The following is a 13,283-nucleotide window of genomic DNA, read 5'->3' on the forward strand; positions in this document are numbered from 1 at the left end:
TAAACCTATCCGAACAAGAACTAGTTAGAAATTCTACTTGTGGGGGGCTTAAGTTAAAGATTTAAAATACCCATAATTGCTCTAAGATTGGTTATTTATTTTTTTTCCTAGACCTCAATGTATTGTACTAATAATTAAAAAAACCTCAAGAACAGAACCACCCATTTTTCTTCACATATACTGCTTTCCAAAAGAGAAATCAGCTCAGAGCTTATCAGCATCCTCAGAACAAACCCTGATAATCAGTGCAATTACTGAAAAAGGTACAACTTTCATTGGTCATATGCAAAAGCAACATATGAACCAGAGAGAACACTGGAATCAGACTCAGCTATAACAAAAAAAAGGCCAAGCCACCACTTGAGACACGTATAATTAGTAATAGACAACTTTCATTTGAGTCTTAAAAATCAGAATTTTACTCACAAGTTGTAACACTGATCAAGGAACAATATTCAAGAAGATATTTAGCTTTGTTAAAATCCTATGATTTATACTGATTGAAAGTTTGAGAAACACACGTTCCATTCACAAACAATTCCAATAAGAAAACTGCAGGGAACACTTGCAATGATAGATATTAACTGGACTTCCTCTCTTTTTCATTAGATCTGCGACTGTCACCTCTGATAAAAATCTGGAAGAAATGAATTCACTGCTGAAACTTGTAAACTAGTTATGTGGCTTCTGATGCCCTCAATTTTTATGTTAGTGATTTCATATTTGTAAAACTGTAAGACTGTTCTGACTTTCTACATAATACTGGAATATTTTAAGATTTTCACCAAAGCCTGGTTTAAGATAGCTAATAACAAACCAACATATTTCTTTTTCTTCAAACATTATCACTAGCAGTTTGGCAAGCCCTCTAACTTATTCCTGGAACATGCTGTGTTCATCTTTTAATGACACCTCCTAGTATAGGAAGGATTTATTTATAAAGAAGCCGATCAGTCAAACACACAAGACGGTATCTCAGAATGTTACCAAAGTGTCCTTTAGGTTTCATCTGTAGCTAAAGAAGTTAGTTCTCCAGAGGAATGAACACTGACTTTCAGGTATCTAGCTTCTACCTATATGTCAGAACAACTATAGTCTTTTTTTTTTTGTTTGCTTGTGTTTTTTCTTTTCTTGTTTTTATTTAGATGAAATTTTATGAAAACCAAACCTGCATAGATGTGAAGACACGATCAAAACCACTGCAGTTTTCATTCACCCAGGAAGTTGCTTTACATTAGTGGAACAGAAAGGTGTTATATTTAAAATTAAAAACTGCAATGCAATCAGAGAGAGCTCATTCCAATTTTTATAACGTATCTAGGATCAGAACACAGATATAGCATCTGCCGGGTTGTGTTCTTGGTTCAGTAACAGCTTATGATTCTTTACAGTGCTCTTCAACATCCAAATATGGAAACAGCCATCTAGTTTCACATCACACAAACGTGTTTCTATTAAACATGCTGTAGTGTGAACAACAACATCAACAAGACACATATACACACTTTGAAACTCACCTCATTTGAAGAGAAGGTTAAAGTGTGTGAACGACCTGACAGATTTGGTTCTGTCACTAACCCTGAAAGTTCACAACTTGGCTTGCTATGGTATGTATCATCTATGACAATTCTACTCTGCAAACAAGTGGAAATAACGTTTTATTAACTCACTCCTTGGAAAAAGCAGGTCATAGGTGACATTCTAGTAATTTTGATTTTTAGTAAAAACACCAAACTGTGACTCAGTTATCTTTAGATCACATAAGAAATGCACAACAAGCATCAACTTGTTTTTATTAAACTTCTAAATTTGAAAACACAATAACAAATTTAAAACAGTTATCTCCAATAAAAGCACCTTGTGTGGACAATCAGTCATAACCTCAAATAGTGTTAAAGGTTCACAAGCAAACACAAGTGGTTACTTTTCCAGCAGGCATACCACACTTGGGTAGAAGCAATTTAGGTTTCATTCAGTAGAATTATTCACGCTAAGTTTGTACTCAGCTGAAACCTACACAAGGCACTATGGATGTGCTTCAGAAGGTGTTGTTCTGTTGGTGAGATAAAAATCCATCCTGAGTGTTTATGATCATTAAGATTTCCAGGCACCTAAGTGTTCCCACAACTTACGAAGTTTCTGAAAAAGAACCTATTTGCCCACTACTGAACCACTGTGGTCAACAGCAAAACAGATCGGCTGTCTTCACCTGATATATACATTGAGAGCTGGAAGAGCAAGGAGCCTTTGGCACCTCACACATCAGGGTTTAAATTAGTTCATGAATAGAGAATACAGAGCTTGCCTAAGGACAAGCTTTCCCCAAACTTTAAGTTGTAATTTAAGATACCATATTGTATTGCTGTTCATTTTAAGAGCTTTGATGAAGGTGGTGAAACGCTGAAACGGGTTCCCCACAGAGGTGGTAGAAGCTCCATCCATGGTCAGGCTGGGGGCTCTCAGCAATCCCATCTATTTAAAGACATCCCCGCCCACTGGAGGGGGCTTGGACTAGATGGCCTTTAGAGGTCCCTTCCCACCTCAACTACTCTCTGATTCTACAATTCAGTTCCAAGGCAGCTGCACTGGAGGCACAGAATCACGTCCCCTCAAAATTACTTTGATGTGAAAAATACCATGTAAATATAAAATATCTTTTAGAAGAATTCTTATAATAAATGGACTGTATCAATCTACGCAAAATTTATTTATAGTTACCAAGTAGTGTAAAAACACTATAACAAAGCTGAACATTTTTGAGGTTAAACAATTACTCAGATGTCTTAAAAAAACTGGTTTAACACTGTAAATCTACAGTAATTATGTAGTGTGACAGCCTGAAAGAATTATTTTTAAAACAGAAAAATCTTCTGAAATAAAAGATTTTGACAAATATATTATTTTAATGAAGTACTATTAAACTAAAAAAAAAAGAAGTTAATAAATTCAGGTTAGAAATATGACCAGTGTAACAAGTATCATATTGAACAAATGTAAAGCCTTCACAGCATTTACTGTTTACATTCAGTTACTATACTTAGACTGTGTTTAAAGGAAGCTTTTGCATCTGTACACCTGCCTTAACATCTAAAAGCAGCCAGGTCTAGGTTCAAACTTATGCAGCATCAGTACTCCTACAATCTAGGCACGTGACCCCAGCAGCCTGTCACAGAGCTAGAAGACTATGAAAAAAACCCCAGTTGCTACTCCTGAAGCCTTCACAGTAGATTTGGTAAGAAGATCCTTCTAAGAAATACGTGTATCTTTATATGCATAAATAATCTGAGATCCTAAATTAAGATGACATTAAAGAATCTCCTTCAGCAACTTACACTTCTATAAGAGAACTATGTTTCTGCAGTTGTCTTCATTGAGCACTTCGTATTTGTGTTCTGATTTCAGTTTAACCCCAACTGTATATTTTATAGATTGCTCTGGTTTTGTTTTGGGGGTGGATATTTGATCTTTGCACTCCCTTTTCCCCTAAATTACTGATATACATTTCGAGTCTTACAAAAAAAAGAACGAACAAACGAAAGAAAGAAAGAAAATCCCCCAAACCACCACATGACCACCACAACTCAACAGACAAAAAAAACCCCACACCAAACCAAACCCTGAGTTTTCCTACTACCTTTTCAGGGAAAGTGGTACTGTCTATGACTGAAAAATGGTGTTCTATTTACCATGGAAATTATTTTATTAACTACAGTACATTTTAAAGGAGGCCTTCAGTCTTTTAGATGTAGAATTTATAACCAGAAACAACAGAATGCTTTGTTCATCTGCCTATTCTCAAATTAGTTTCAACCCAAACTGAAAATATATCTAGGAGCTTTCCTTTTAGCCACTCTCAGTTCACTTATTCTACCTCTGCAAAGAACAATTCAGAAACAAAATTACACAACAGTAACAACAACAAAAACAAACAAAAAACCCACAAAAACAACAAAAAAAAAACAAAAAAAAGGAGAGACAAGATTATATTTGAGCAAAATATTTATGAGACCTTAGAAAAAATACGAAGAAAACATAACTAAAAGTAAAGCATCTCAGCACCAGTTGTAGTTTTCTCCTTCCCCTGCTCACATTGAGTTAAAAGAAATAGTAATTTCCTTTTAAGGATTAAGCGCCAGTTGCAAAGATTTTTGATTCTTGAAGATCACAGAAATTGTATGGAAGAGGTTTTATAGGCATGCTTCCTAAGATTTAAGATACTAATAAAGACTTCAGGTACTAGGAGATATATTATATATATATATATAGTTTATACCACAATGTGTTTCCTTGCAACAAAAAAAGAAACATTGCATACGGGCTTACAGAATAATGCTCTGGAAAGATAATGAACATGAACAGTATGTAAGCATTTGTATCGTATCAGAGAATGGGACTAAACCAAAGGTCAGATTATGTGAAGGGACTAAGTCAAGGGTCGGATTATGTGACAGGACTAATTTAGAATCTCCTAATGCTGAACAGTCTACAAACACTGAGATCACAAGATTTTAGTTCTTGTCTTTCTAGTTTTCACAATCAGCAAGAATTTCTTTGCCAAATTATAAGTTTAAGTCTAACTTCAATATCCTTTTAAAACAACAAAATCCTGCTAGGCACAGTAATTTTATGAGGCAAGTTTTGCAAAATGAGAAAACAGTTAAATTGCATTCCTGACACCATCAACATTAAAAACTCAGTAACAGAAATGAGACACAATGCGAAAGACTCGGCACAACACTTCAGATTTCTACATAACCAAGTTCTTATTTTATTGTTTCTACTTTTACCTGCTCTTTCAGAAATGCTTTCACCTTATCCTATGGGTAACTGCGCACATAAATCCAAACACAAATAAACACAAAAAAGCATATTCTTTCCTTAAATTCCAGGAGGACAATTTAGTCCCTGCTGTTACCCTGTTTTAGTAACGGCTCACTGCTCTGTGGGGTCAAGCACATTTCTGTCTCAGTTTTAATGTCTTTTCATAGCAAGGTTTACCAGCCAAAGCCCTGTCACTGTAGTGCAAATTTAAGGATAAACTGCAGGTTAAAATCTACAAAGATTAGTCATTCCAAGAAGTAGCTACTGTCATATCACCATCTTTCCAGAAGACACCAAACATTACGAAGTAAAACTAGCCTCACTTCAGAAAGGCCAAGTATGATTTTAGGATAAACTAATATATGAGAATCTGTTCTTTAATAGGGTCAGCTTTCTACCATTTTACAAAGCAGGAATACAGCTGAAGACATGTATATTCTTCCAGCTGCCAGTTTGCAAGTGGCACTAAGGAAAAGAGCAGCAAGCAGAAATTACATACTGGAGCATGAGAAGAAAAAAAATAAAATAGAACAGTAGGCAAAAAACCAGCTAGAAGGTTCAACTGATAGTCAGCTTGAATAAAGTACACAATGGTAAGAAAAAAAGGCTATTATTTCAGGACAACACGGAAAGGAAGAAATCACCTAACCTGATAAGATCTATACCTTTTTTATTGCCAAAAAAGTGTCTATATAAACACATGAAGAGGTGTTTATAGTAGAAATGCAGCCGTGGGACTTCTACTATGCTCAGAAAAATTATTTCAATCAGAGAGAAAGAAGGAACAAAGAGGGGACGAATGAGTTCTTCGTAAGGAATGACTTCGAAAGCTACAACACTGAAAGGGTTTGTTCTCAAGCACTGGAACGGGCTGCCCAGGGCAGTGATGGAGTCACCATCCCTGGAGGTGTTCGAGGTGAGTAGATGTGGTACTCAGGGATGTGGTTTGGTGGGGGCTAGTGGTCGGACTCTATGATCTTAATGGTCTTTTCCAACCAAAATCATTCCATGAATGATTCTATGAATGCTTATCTACCCAGAAAATATATCTTGATACCTTTGCTACAGCCTACTAAGAGATCAACCACGCACTCTCATCTAATAAAAAATTGTACCAAAGCGTATGCATATCCCCTTCAACACGGATCCTCCAGTCCCAAAATCCTTGGGTTATTTACAGAAACATCTTTTGACCACTGCGCGCTTCAACAGAAGCAAGTAACGCAGGAGCTGTAAATACACAAGACTGACACACACTGGACAGTAAAGCGTGGTTCTACTTTAGAGATTAGAAATTTCCTACCCTTGTGAAGTTCCTGTGTTATAGTTAGGTATTGTACAGTTCTAAAACAATGTTCAGTATTTTTTACAAATTATGTAGGCATAAATCTTGCTCCTGTCACAGGGACTGTAAATTCACACTAAGAAAACAGAAAGTAACTTGAAAAAGTGTATTATAGCAGAATTTTAGTGCAATCAGCAGCTGGAAACATGGAAAGCCAACTTGTTTTTATCTGCTATCTACACAAGATGTAAGGGACTTAATGGACTACAATGCAGCAAGTTTCTCTTCTAGATTTGTGACTCATTTCCCTCTAATAACACAGAGAAAAAGGAAAAAGTGAAATGGTATTTTAGACAACCGAAGTGAAAAAAAAGTGTAAAACTAAAGAATAAACTTATGTTTACTCAAATAGCTACAATTTTGAATGTAGTAAAATGTAAAGGATACAGGAATGAAGTTAGTAAAATTGTAAGTGACAATCTTACATTGCAATAAATTAACAAAACATTTAGAAAGTGCCCACACTAAGCTTCTTACTTTTTACAGCCATTTCTTTCACATAGTTTGAACTCTAAAGATGCTCACTTTATGGTTATAGACTGAACTGTGTAGCTTCTTCACTCTTAAGCTTTGGTTACAAGGTTTTAAATTATTAGAACATTATCAGTTACTCAGAAGCAGTTTCCTAGAAAAGAGAGTGTTCTACAGATGTGCCTCCTGGCTTTAAATACTACATTCGTTAATTAAAACCAGGATGCTATCTTAATGCACCCCTACGTAACCAGCAGGGTGAGAACTGGTTGGCCAACTGCCTGGAAAGCTGACCTCTCCTTATGTAGGCTTCCTCCAAGTATTAGACAGCGAAACAGATCTGGCTTTGAAAAGTATACTGTCCTAAAGCCCAGTGTTACTATTAGCATTATAGCCACGAAAAAACGTACCCTGTGACTGTTCTTTAGATGCTACTTAGCCTGAACAGTCTCCACTGATGCCTCAACTGAACAGGGGGAAAATGGTAACAGTTTCTGCTGGGGAGGACTGTAAAGTCTCAAACTTCTGCAGCGACCTTTGTAAGAGGTGCTGTGGTCAAGGACTAAGTTACCAAGCACTGCTGGTTTTACTTTAATCAGGCTGAAACACTTAAATACTCCAAGCACAAATTAGTCATCTTTACCTTGCTTCTGTTCTTCTCTTGACCATGTTCACAACTGTCCTGCCCGCTCTGAGTAACATGCAGGCTGCTACTAGAAATCTGAGGCTCTTTGTGACTGTCTCCAAACCAAGAGAAAGGCATGCAAGTAGGAACAGGGGAATCTGAATCCGATGCGGACAGATTGTTGCCAGAGTCATCCAACAGCTCTCGGGAACCTCTGAAATATGCGGATTACATTGTGTTGTTTAGACAAAAAAAAGCAGCAAAAAAAGCCCGCCTGTTCCCTAAACACAACTCCCCCCGAAAACAACAAACCCAATACACATACAACTGATTTTTACCCATTTCACAGCACAATCGGTACTTGAAATGAAAACCATTACAAAATAACTTGAGTTCTTGAACAACACACATTTAAGAGCTTTTACAGTATTTCATACAACAATTTAACAATTTCAAATAATTTGCTAGTTTAATTTACTCAACATAAAAACTAGTTTTGCTTAGGAAGATTAATCTTTAAGATAGGGTACAACATGTTAACCTTATGAGATACTTCAAAATGTAATGCTGCTTTACTGTTTCCTCTATAGTGTTTTATGTATTCTTATTACTTGAGATGAGAATTTCATCTCCACATCATATTAATCTTCAAAGAATGTCGCCACTGTTATACTTGAATGTAATTCAAGGTCAAATAGTAGTGACAGTTTTAAATAAATTCTTGGGTTAAAAATTTTAGGAATGCAGCATGTAAGTATTAAACAAAAAAACAAAAACAACTACCTGCTATCCAGAGAACCTCTTAGATTTTCTTTTTCTTGTTTCTTGCCCTTGCCCCCAGATTTTCGTAATCCACTGAAGTAAAAAAACCACAGTTCTCATAAAGCATTGACATTTACACAATGCAAAATGTTTTAATCAGCAAGCTAGTTTTTACACTGATTTCAACAGTTACAGAAAGCCATATTTATAACACAGAGCACGATTTTGCTGATTATACATACAATTAAAAATGTCCATCATTCATATTTTATTTAAGAACTATGAGAGAATTATGAAAGTACCTTTCAAAAACCACATATAGTCCAAATAAAACACATAAAATGGCCAAAGAAACTTAGCATACAGTGGATACAACCAAGAAGAAGAACATAGTTTTATTGCTCTATAAATATTTATATGCAAGGCAGAGTGACTTGAACTAAGTCATTAATTATATTCTCTGTCATTTTTATGCTATATACTATATATATAATTTTTATGCTATATACTGTGATTTATTTGTTGCAGTACTAGTCTGAGTCTTTGATATTAGCTGGCTTCAACAAGTTTTATACCTGTCTCCACTACAAAATGTAGCAATTCTTCTCTTAAATCCCGAGTTCAGTCACCACACTGCATTTCCAGATAATATGCAGCTTGCACCTCTGTTTTACTTCTGCTCACTTTACTTCTAAATGAAATTCAGAAATCACTGCTGAGTGCTTCCAAAGAACAGTTCGATAAGCTGTTTCTGCAGCCAAACCTTATGTAACGATACTTCTACTGTAGAATTAAGGCAAGACTGGTATCTATTTTAAACTGTAACTCCAGCAGGACATAACATCAGAGTCTAGGCTTTAACAATACTTTGGCATAAAACCACACACAGCTTTTCAAATTAATTCATAGACAAATTGTGCAGTCAGTTAAAAACTGAAGAGCCTCAAGAAATGCTTTGAGGGAAAAAGGTACAGATAAATAAAATCAAAATGTGGTAGAAACACTGCATATTGAAGATAGAAAAAGACTGTCCAGTGGTGTTGCTATGAAGTAGTTTTATTGGATTTTCCTCAACTTTTTATTTAGAAACCATTAAATTCTCCAAAAGTGAAAACCACGTATTTCCAAATGAACACAAGTAAAATCTTACCCAAAATCTGGAAATCTCCTTTTGGACTTTCCTGATGATGTTCCTTCATTTGTTTCTACTGTTCTGTCTTCGTTTTTCTTTTCTTCTGCTTTTGACAGAGGGGTGGAAAATAAAACTGTTACTCTAAAAATACTTCCAAGTTTCAAGTACTTATGGTGACACTTGTGAGTAAGAAAGTTACTGAAACCTGAGTACCAGTGTTAAATTTGTCATTCACACGTGCAGATACTAGCTGAAAATACTACAACCATACCCACGCAAGTTACTTTCTCTCGCATCGTCCCAGCGTTCTGGCTGTGCAACACAACAATAGCTGCTTATGACTGATCAAAAATATTGCTCTTGATTAACAGCAGTTCTATACTGTCTAAGGAAAGATAAAACTTACCACAATATTTTGCCTCAATGAATTACAAACAAACAGAGTTTGGTGGTGTTTTTTTTTTAAAAATGTACCTCTCTTTTGCAAAAAGTCAACTTCAAAATACACCAACTAGGTAACCAGCATAAGACACCTGAAAAAAACCTTAGCTTTACAGCAACAGTTGAGCAACAGAACATAGCACTTCTAATAAAGAATGATTAAAAGATGTTCATTTTGCATTTTCCCTGGTTCAGTAGCTAGTCCAGGCGAGCTACTTGGGCCACACGTGCAAGCTGCTGGCTCTGGAGAGTGCCGAACCACCCTGAGAGCCAGTACCTGGAAAGCAGACAGATAGATCCTAACAAGCTGCATTTCTTGGAAACAGTACGTATAAACTGTGACTACTCTAAGGACATAATGGGGACTTTGAAGCTCCTCCAAAACGGTGGTATTTTCAAAATTGGAATACAACCTGCTAGGATCTAATTTTTCACCAGAGGGAGCACGTTCAATTCCAACTGCTCAATTAAATGAAATTAAGTGACAAACTTAAGCATCACGCTACCCCTTCCCAGTGGATCGTGTCAGATTACTGCAAACCCTGAATAGATTCCCCTTTAAACTAATCCTATGGGATTAATTTTTTAAAATAACTGAAATATGTTTTGTACTGCAAATCAGGTGTTTCATAACTAAGCTGCCTACTCAAGAGTTGCACCCTGCTTTTTGTGAGACAAAGCAACTTTTAAGTTCTGTCTTCATAACAACTTCTGACATGAAATAATGTACACAGATGTCTTAAAGGATCATAAAAAAATAAAATCATGTTTGCTACACAAAACTGAGGACAAGGCCCCCACCAGTTAATAACTGTTCCTGAAACATATAACGGTTACCTCAAAGTTTACATGCAGAATAGTCAGGGGGTTTATTTGGTTTTTTTTGGGCATAACTGATCAGTAATTTCTGATCAACATCAGCACTTTATCTAATTGATTACCCACTCTTTCTAAACACATAACCAGTAAACTCTCAACTGAAATACAAAACCAAAAAGACTTAATTTTAATACCGGCATTTGTTTCCACCTCTCTCTCCAGAGGTAGTATTTTAAGAAAAGAGGTAATTTCTAAAATGCACTACAATAGGTTAAAATAGACTGACACATGAATAGATAGGAAGGCAATAGGAAAGAAAAAACAGGTAGACATTTAAGTAGGACTAGAAAGCAACAATCTTGCAGGAAGTAGCATTTAGTGTCACTTTGCCTACAAAGAGAAAGCTTTCAATACTAATCTGCATCCTTGCTGTACTGCGGTAATTAGCTCTTTCAGCACCTCTGTCAGTTTTTAGAAAATGTTTGCAATGCTTCAGCCATTTGCAAGGAATTTGCAGGAAAGAAAGCAAAATCACTTATGTATTAGGTTCTTGTTTTCATAAGATTATTTTTCTGAAACAAAGAGAAGCTGAGGTAGAGATTGTTTTTGTTTAAGACTTTACAGAAACACTGAATGAGAAGAGTATAAACTAAATCCTGTTTTCAGGGTATTAAAAAACGTCTTGTCCGAGCTCTATAGAAAAGACAACAAGTATAGTCTGTCTTTTTATATATCGTGCTAGCTGACTAAAGGAAATACCAAGCATTTAAAATATTTTATCTGAACCCTTTTTCAATTATTCTTAAGAAAAAAAAGTCAAATATTTCTAGGAAATAATGATTAGTAGTGCTAGGCTGATTATATTACCTTTAACCTTTTCCTAGCAAGAATATCTTAAGAGAGCAAGATGAATAACGCAGTAATTCCCGTAACATTCATAAACCGTATTTTGTTTACAACACGTGGATAACATCTGGAAGTACAGAGCTAACAGTGAATTTTCCTAAGAATTGGAAAAATCAAAACTTACTCTGCAATACGTTGTCACTTAGGAGGCTCAAGTCTTGCAGAAACGTGTTAGGATCTTTACTGATTATCCACATTTCATGACGTTTTCTTTCCTCTAGTTTATGTCAAAGTAATAATTTAGACTCTCTAGATTTGTAGGTTTGAGCTTTTAGTAAACTGACTTAGACCCATTCGCTTCTCTAACCATTTAACTGATACAACATCTACTTTGCAGGCATCTTTTAGATTCTTGGCACTATAAATTATTTTAGAAATCTTGAGTTTTTGTAGAAATTTGGTAACTAACTTGTTCCAGATGAAAGAATTAAAAGATGGATAAGCGTATTTCAGAACACACAACAGTAGTATCAGAATCTTTTGCTGTATCCAAATAGAATACGATGAACTTGCACACTTCTTTGCTAAGCAAGAAGAGTTCACAAGCAGTTTTAGAACAGGTAATTAGTTTTGTAGTCAATTTATTTTCCCTCGGAGTAGTTTATTGTTCAATATTCATTTATATCTAAAATCTGCAATACTTGAACACCAAAGGATTAAAATAATAATAAACCTTTAAAGTCTTACCCTTGGCCTCTTTCCATTTCCCTTTTGCTTCTCTTTGCTTGACATTCTTGGGATACCCTTGAGGAGAATTTGGAGCCATCTCTTCAGGAGGCGGTGAACGAGTGGTGGTGGTGCTATTTCCATTGTTTGGTTTGTGTACTGGAGAAGAATGTGTGGAAGCAGAAGGACTTGACTCCAGAGGACTTTCTGTGCTTTCTGTTTGTTCAGGCTTTTCACTCTTCTGATCTACGTCATCCAGGCGTGGAAGAGTTAATTTTTCACTTGTTTCTAAGGTCCTGGACAGGTACGAAGCGGGAAGTTCTCTGTTGAGAACAGTATCTTCTGAATCTTCATCCTTCAACACATGCAAAAGTTATTTTAATAAGCATGACACGTAATAACTTACCATAGAATCACAGAACATTTTCAGCTGGACGAGACCTTCAAGATTGAGTCCAATCTTTCAAAAAAAAACCTATCAACACCACTAAACCATGTCCCTCCGTGCAGCATCCACCCAACTCTTAAACACCTCCAGGGATGGCAACTCAACACTTCCCTGTGCAGCCTGTTCCAATGCCTGACAACCCCCTCAGTAGAGAAATTTTTCTTAATATTTTCCTAATATTCAATATGAACCTCTCCTGGCACAACTTAAAGCCATTTCCCCCTGTCCTATCACTCGCCACTAGGGAGAACAGACCAACCCCGGCCTCACTACAATCTCCCGTCAGGTAGTTGTAGAGAGCGATAAGGTCTCCCCTCAATCTCCTCTTCTCTAGGTTAAACAGCCTGGACAAGACCTTTTAACAGGAAGTAAGGATATGCTATTCTACAGACAAACTTCCTCAGCTAAGAAAATTTTAACTTAACTATCGTAGATACCATCTAAGCCACAGGAAGCCGATTTTATAGGTTTTCCTTTATCCACCCCTACAGGGATGTTTCTGCACATCCCAAATCATCTTTGTCTAGCCGAGTCAGAAATATTCTGGTACATCTTGGCCATTCAAGCTCAACGCAACCATTTTCAGTGGAATTGAAGTAGTTCCTCTATGTCAGGCTCTCTCATCTACCAACTATATACACCTGAATTCAACTGCTTGCCAGTAAAATTTTCTAGCGCATTTCTGGAATACTTTTGTGGAATTAAATGGTTATTTATGGAATAAAAAAGCATTTCTGAAGAGTTTTACTTGTGAAGAAATTTGTTAACTAACGTGGCTCAGATGAAGAAATTATAAAACAGCTAAGCTTATTTCACAAAGTACCACTGTCATTGTATCAAAATCTTT

General features: G+C 36.1%; 1 protein-coding gene across 1 annotated transcript in view; it reads right to left on the reverse strand.

The window, feature by feature from the left end:
- The window catches only part of LOC104274849 (neurabin-1-like), a 42,141-nt gene that overhangs the window by 6,240 nt on the left and 22,618 nt on the right, over positions 1 to 13,283 (reverse strand). The window contains exons 12-16 of the mRNA XM_009870598.1: positions 12,010 to 12,343; positions 9,175 to 9,259; positions 8,046 to 8,117; positions 7,281 to 7,476; positions 1,518 to 1,634 (exon numbers count right to left, since the gene is read on the reverse strand). Coding sequence (XP_009868900.1) covers positions 1,518 to 1,634; positions 7,281 to 7,476; positions 8,046 to 8,117; positions 9,175 to 9,259; positions 12,010 to 12,343 — 804 coding nt within the window. The remainder of the gene's footprint in view (positions 1 to 1,517; positions 1,635 to 7,280; positions 7,477 to 8,045; positions 8,118 to 9,174; positions 9,260 to 12,009; positions 12,344 to 13,283) is intronic.

The sequence above is a fragment of the Apaloderma vittatum genome, unplaced genomic scaffold (assembly GCF_000703405.1).
Source record: "Apaloderma vittatum isolate BGI_N311 unplaced genomic scaffold, ASM70340v1 scaffold30075, whole genome shotgun sequence".
NCBI classification, from domain to species: domain Eukaryota; kingdom Metazoa; phylum Chordata; class Aves; order Trogoniformes; family Trogonidae; genus Apaloderma; species Apaloderma vittatum.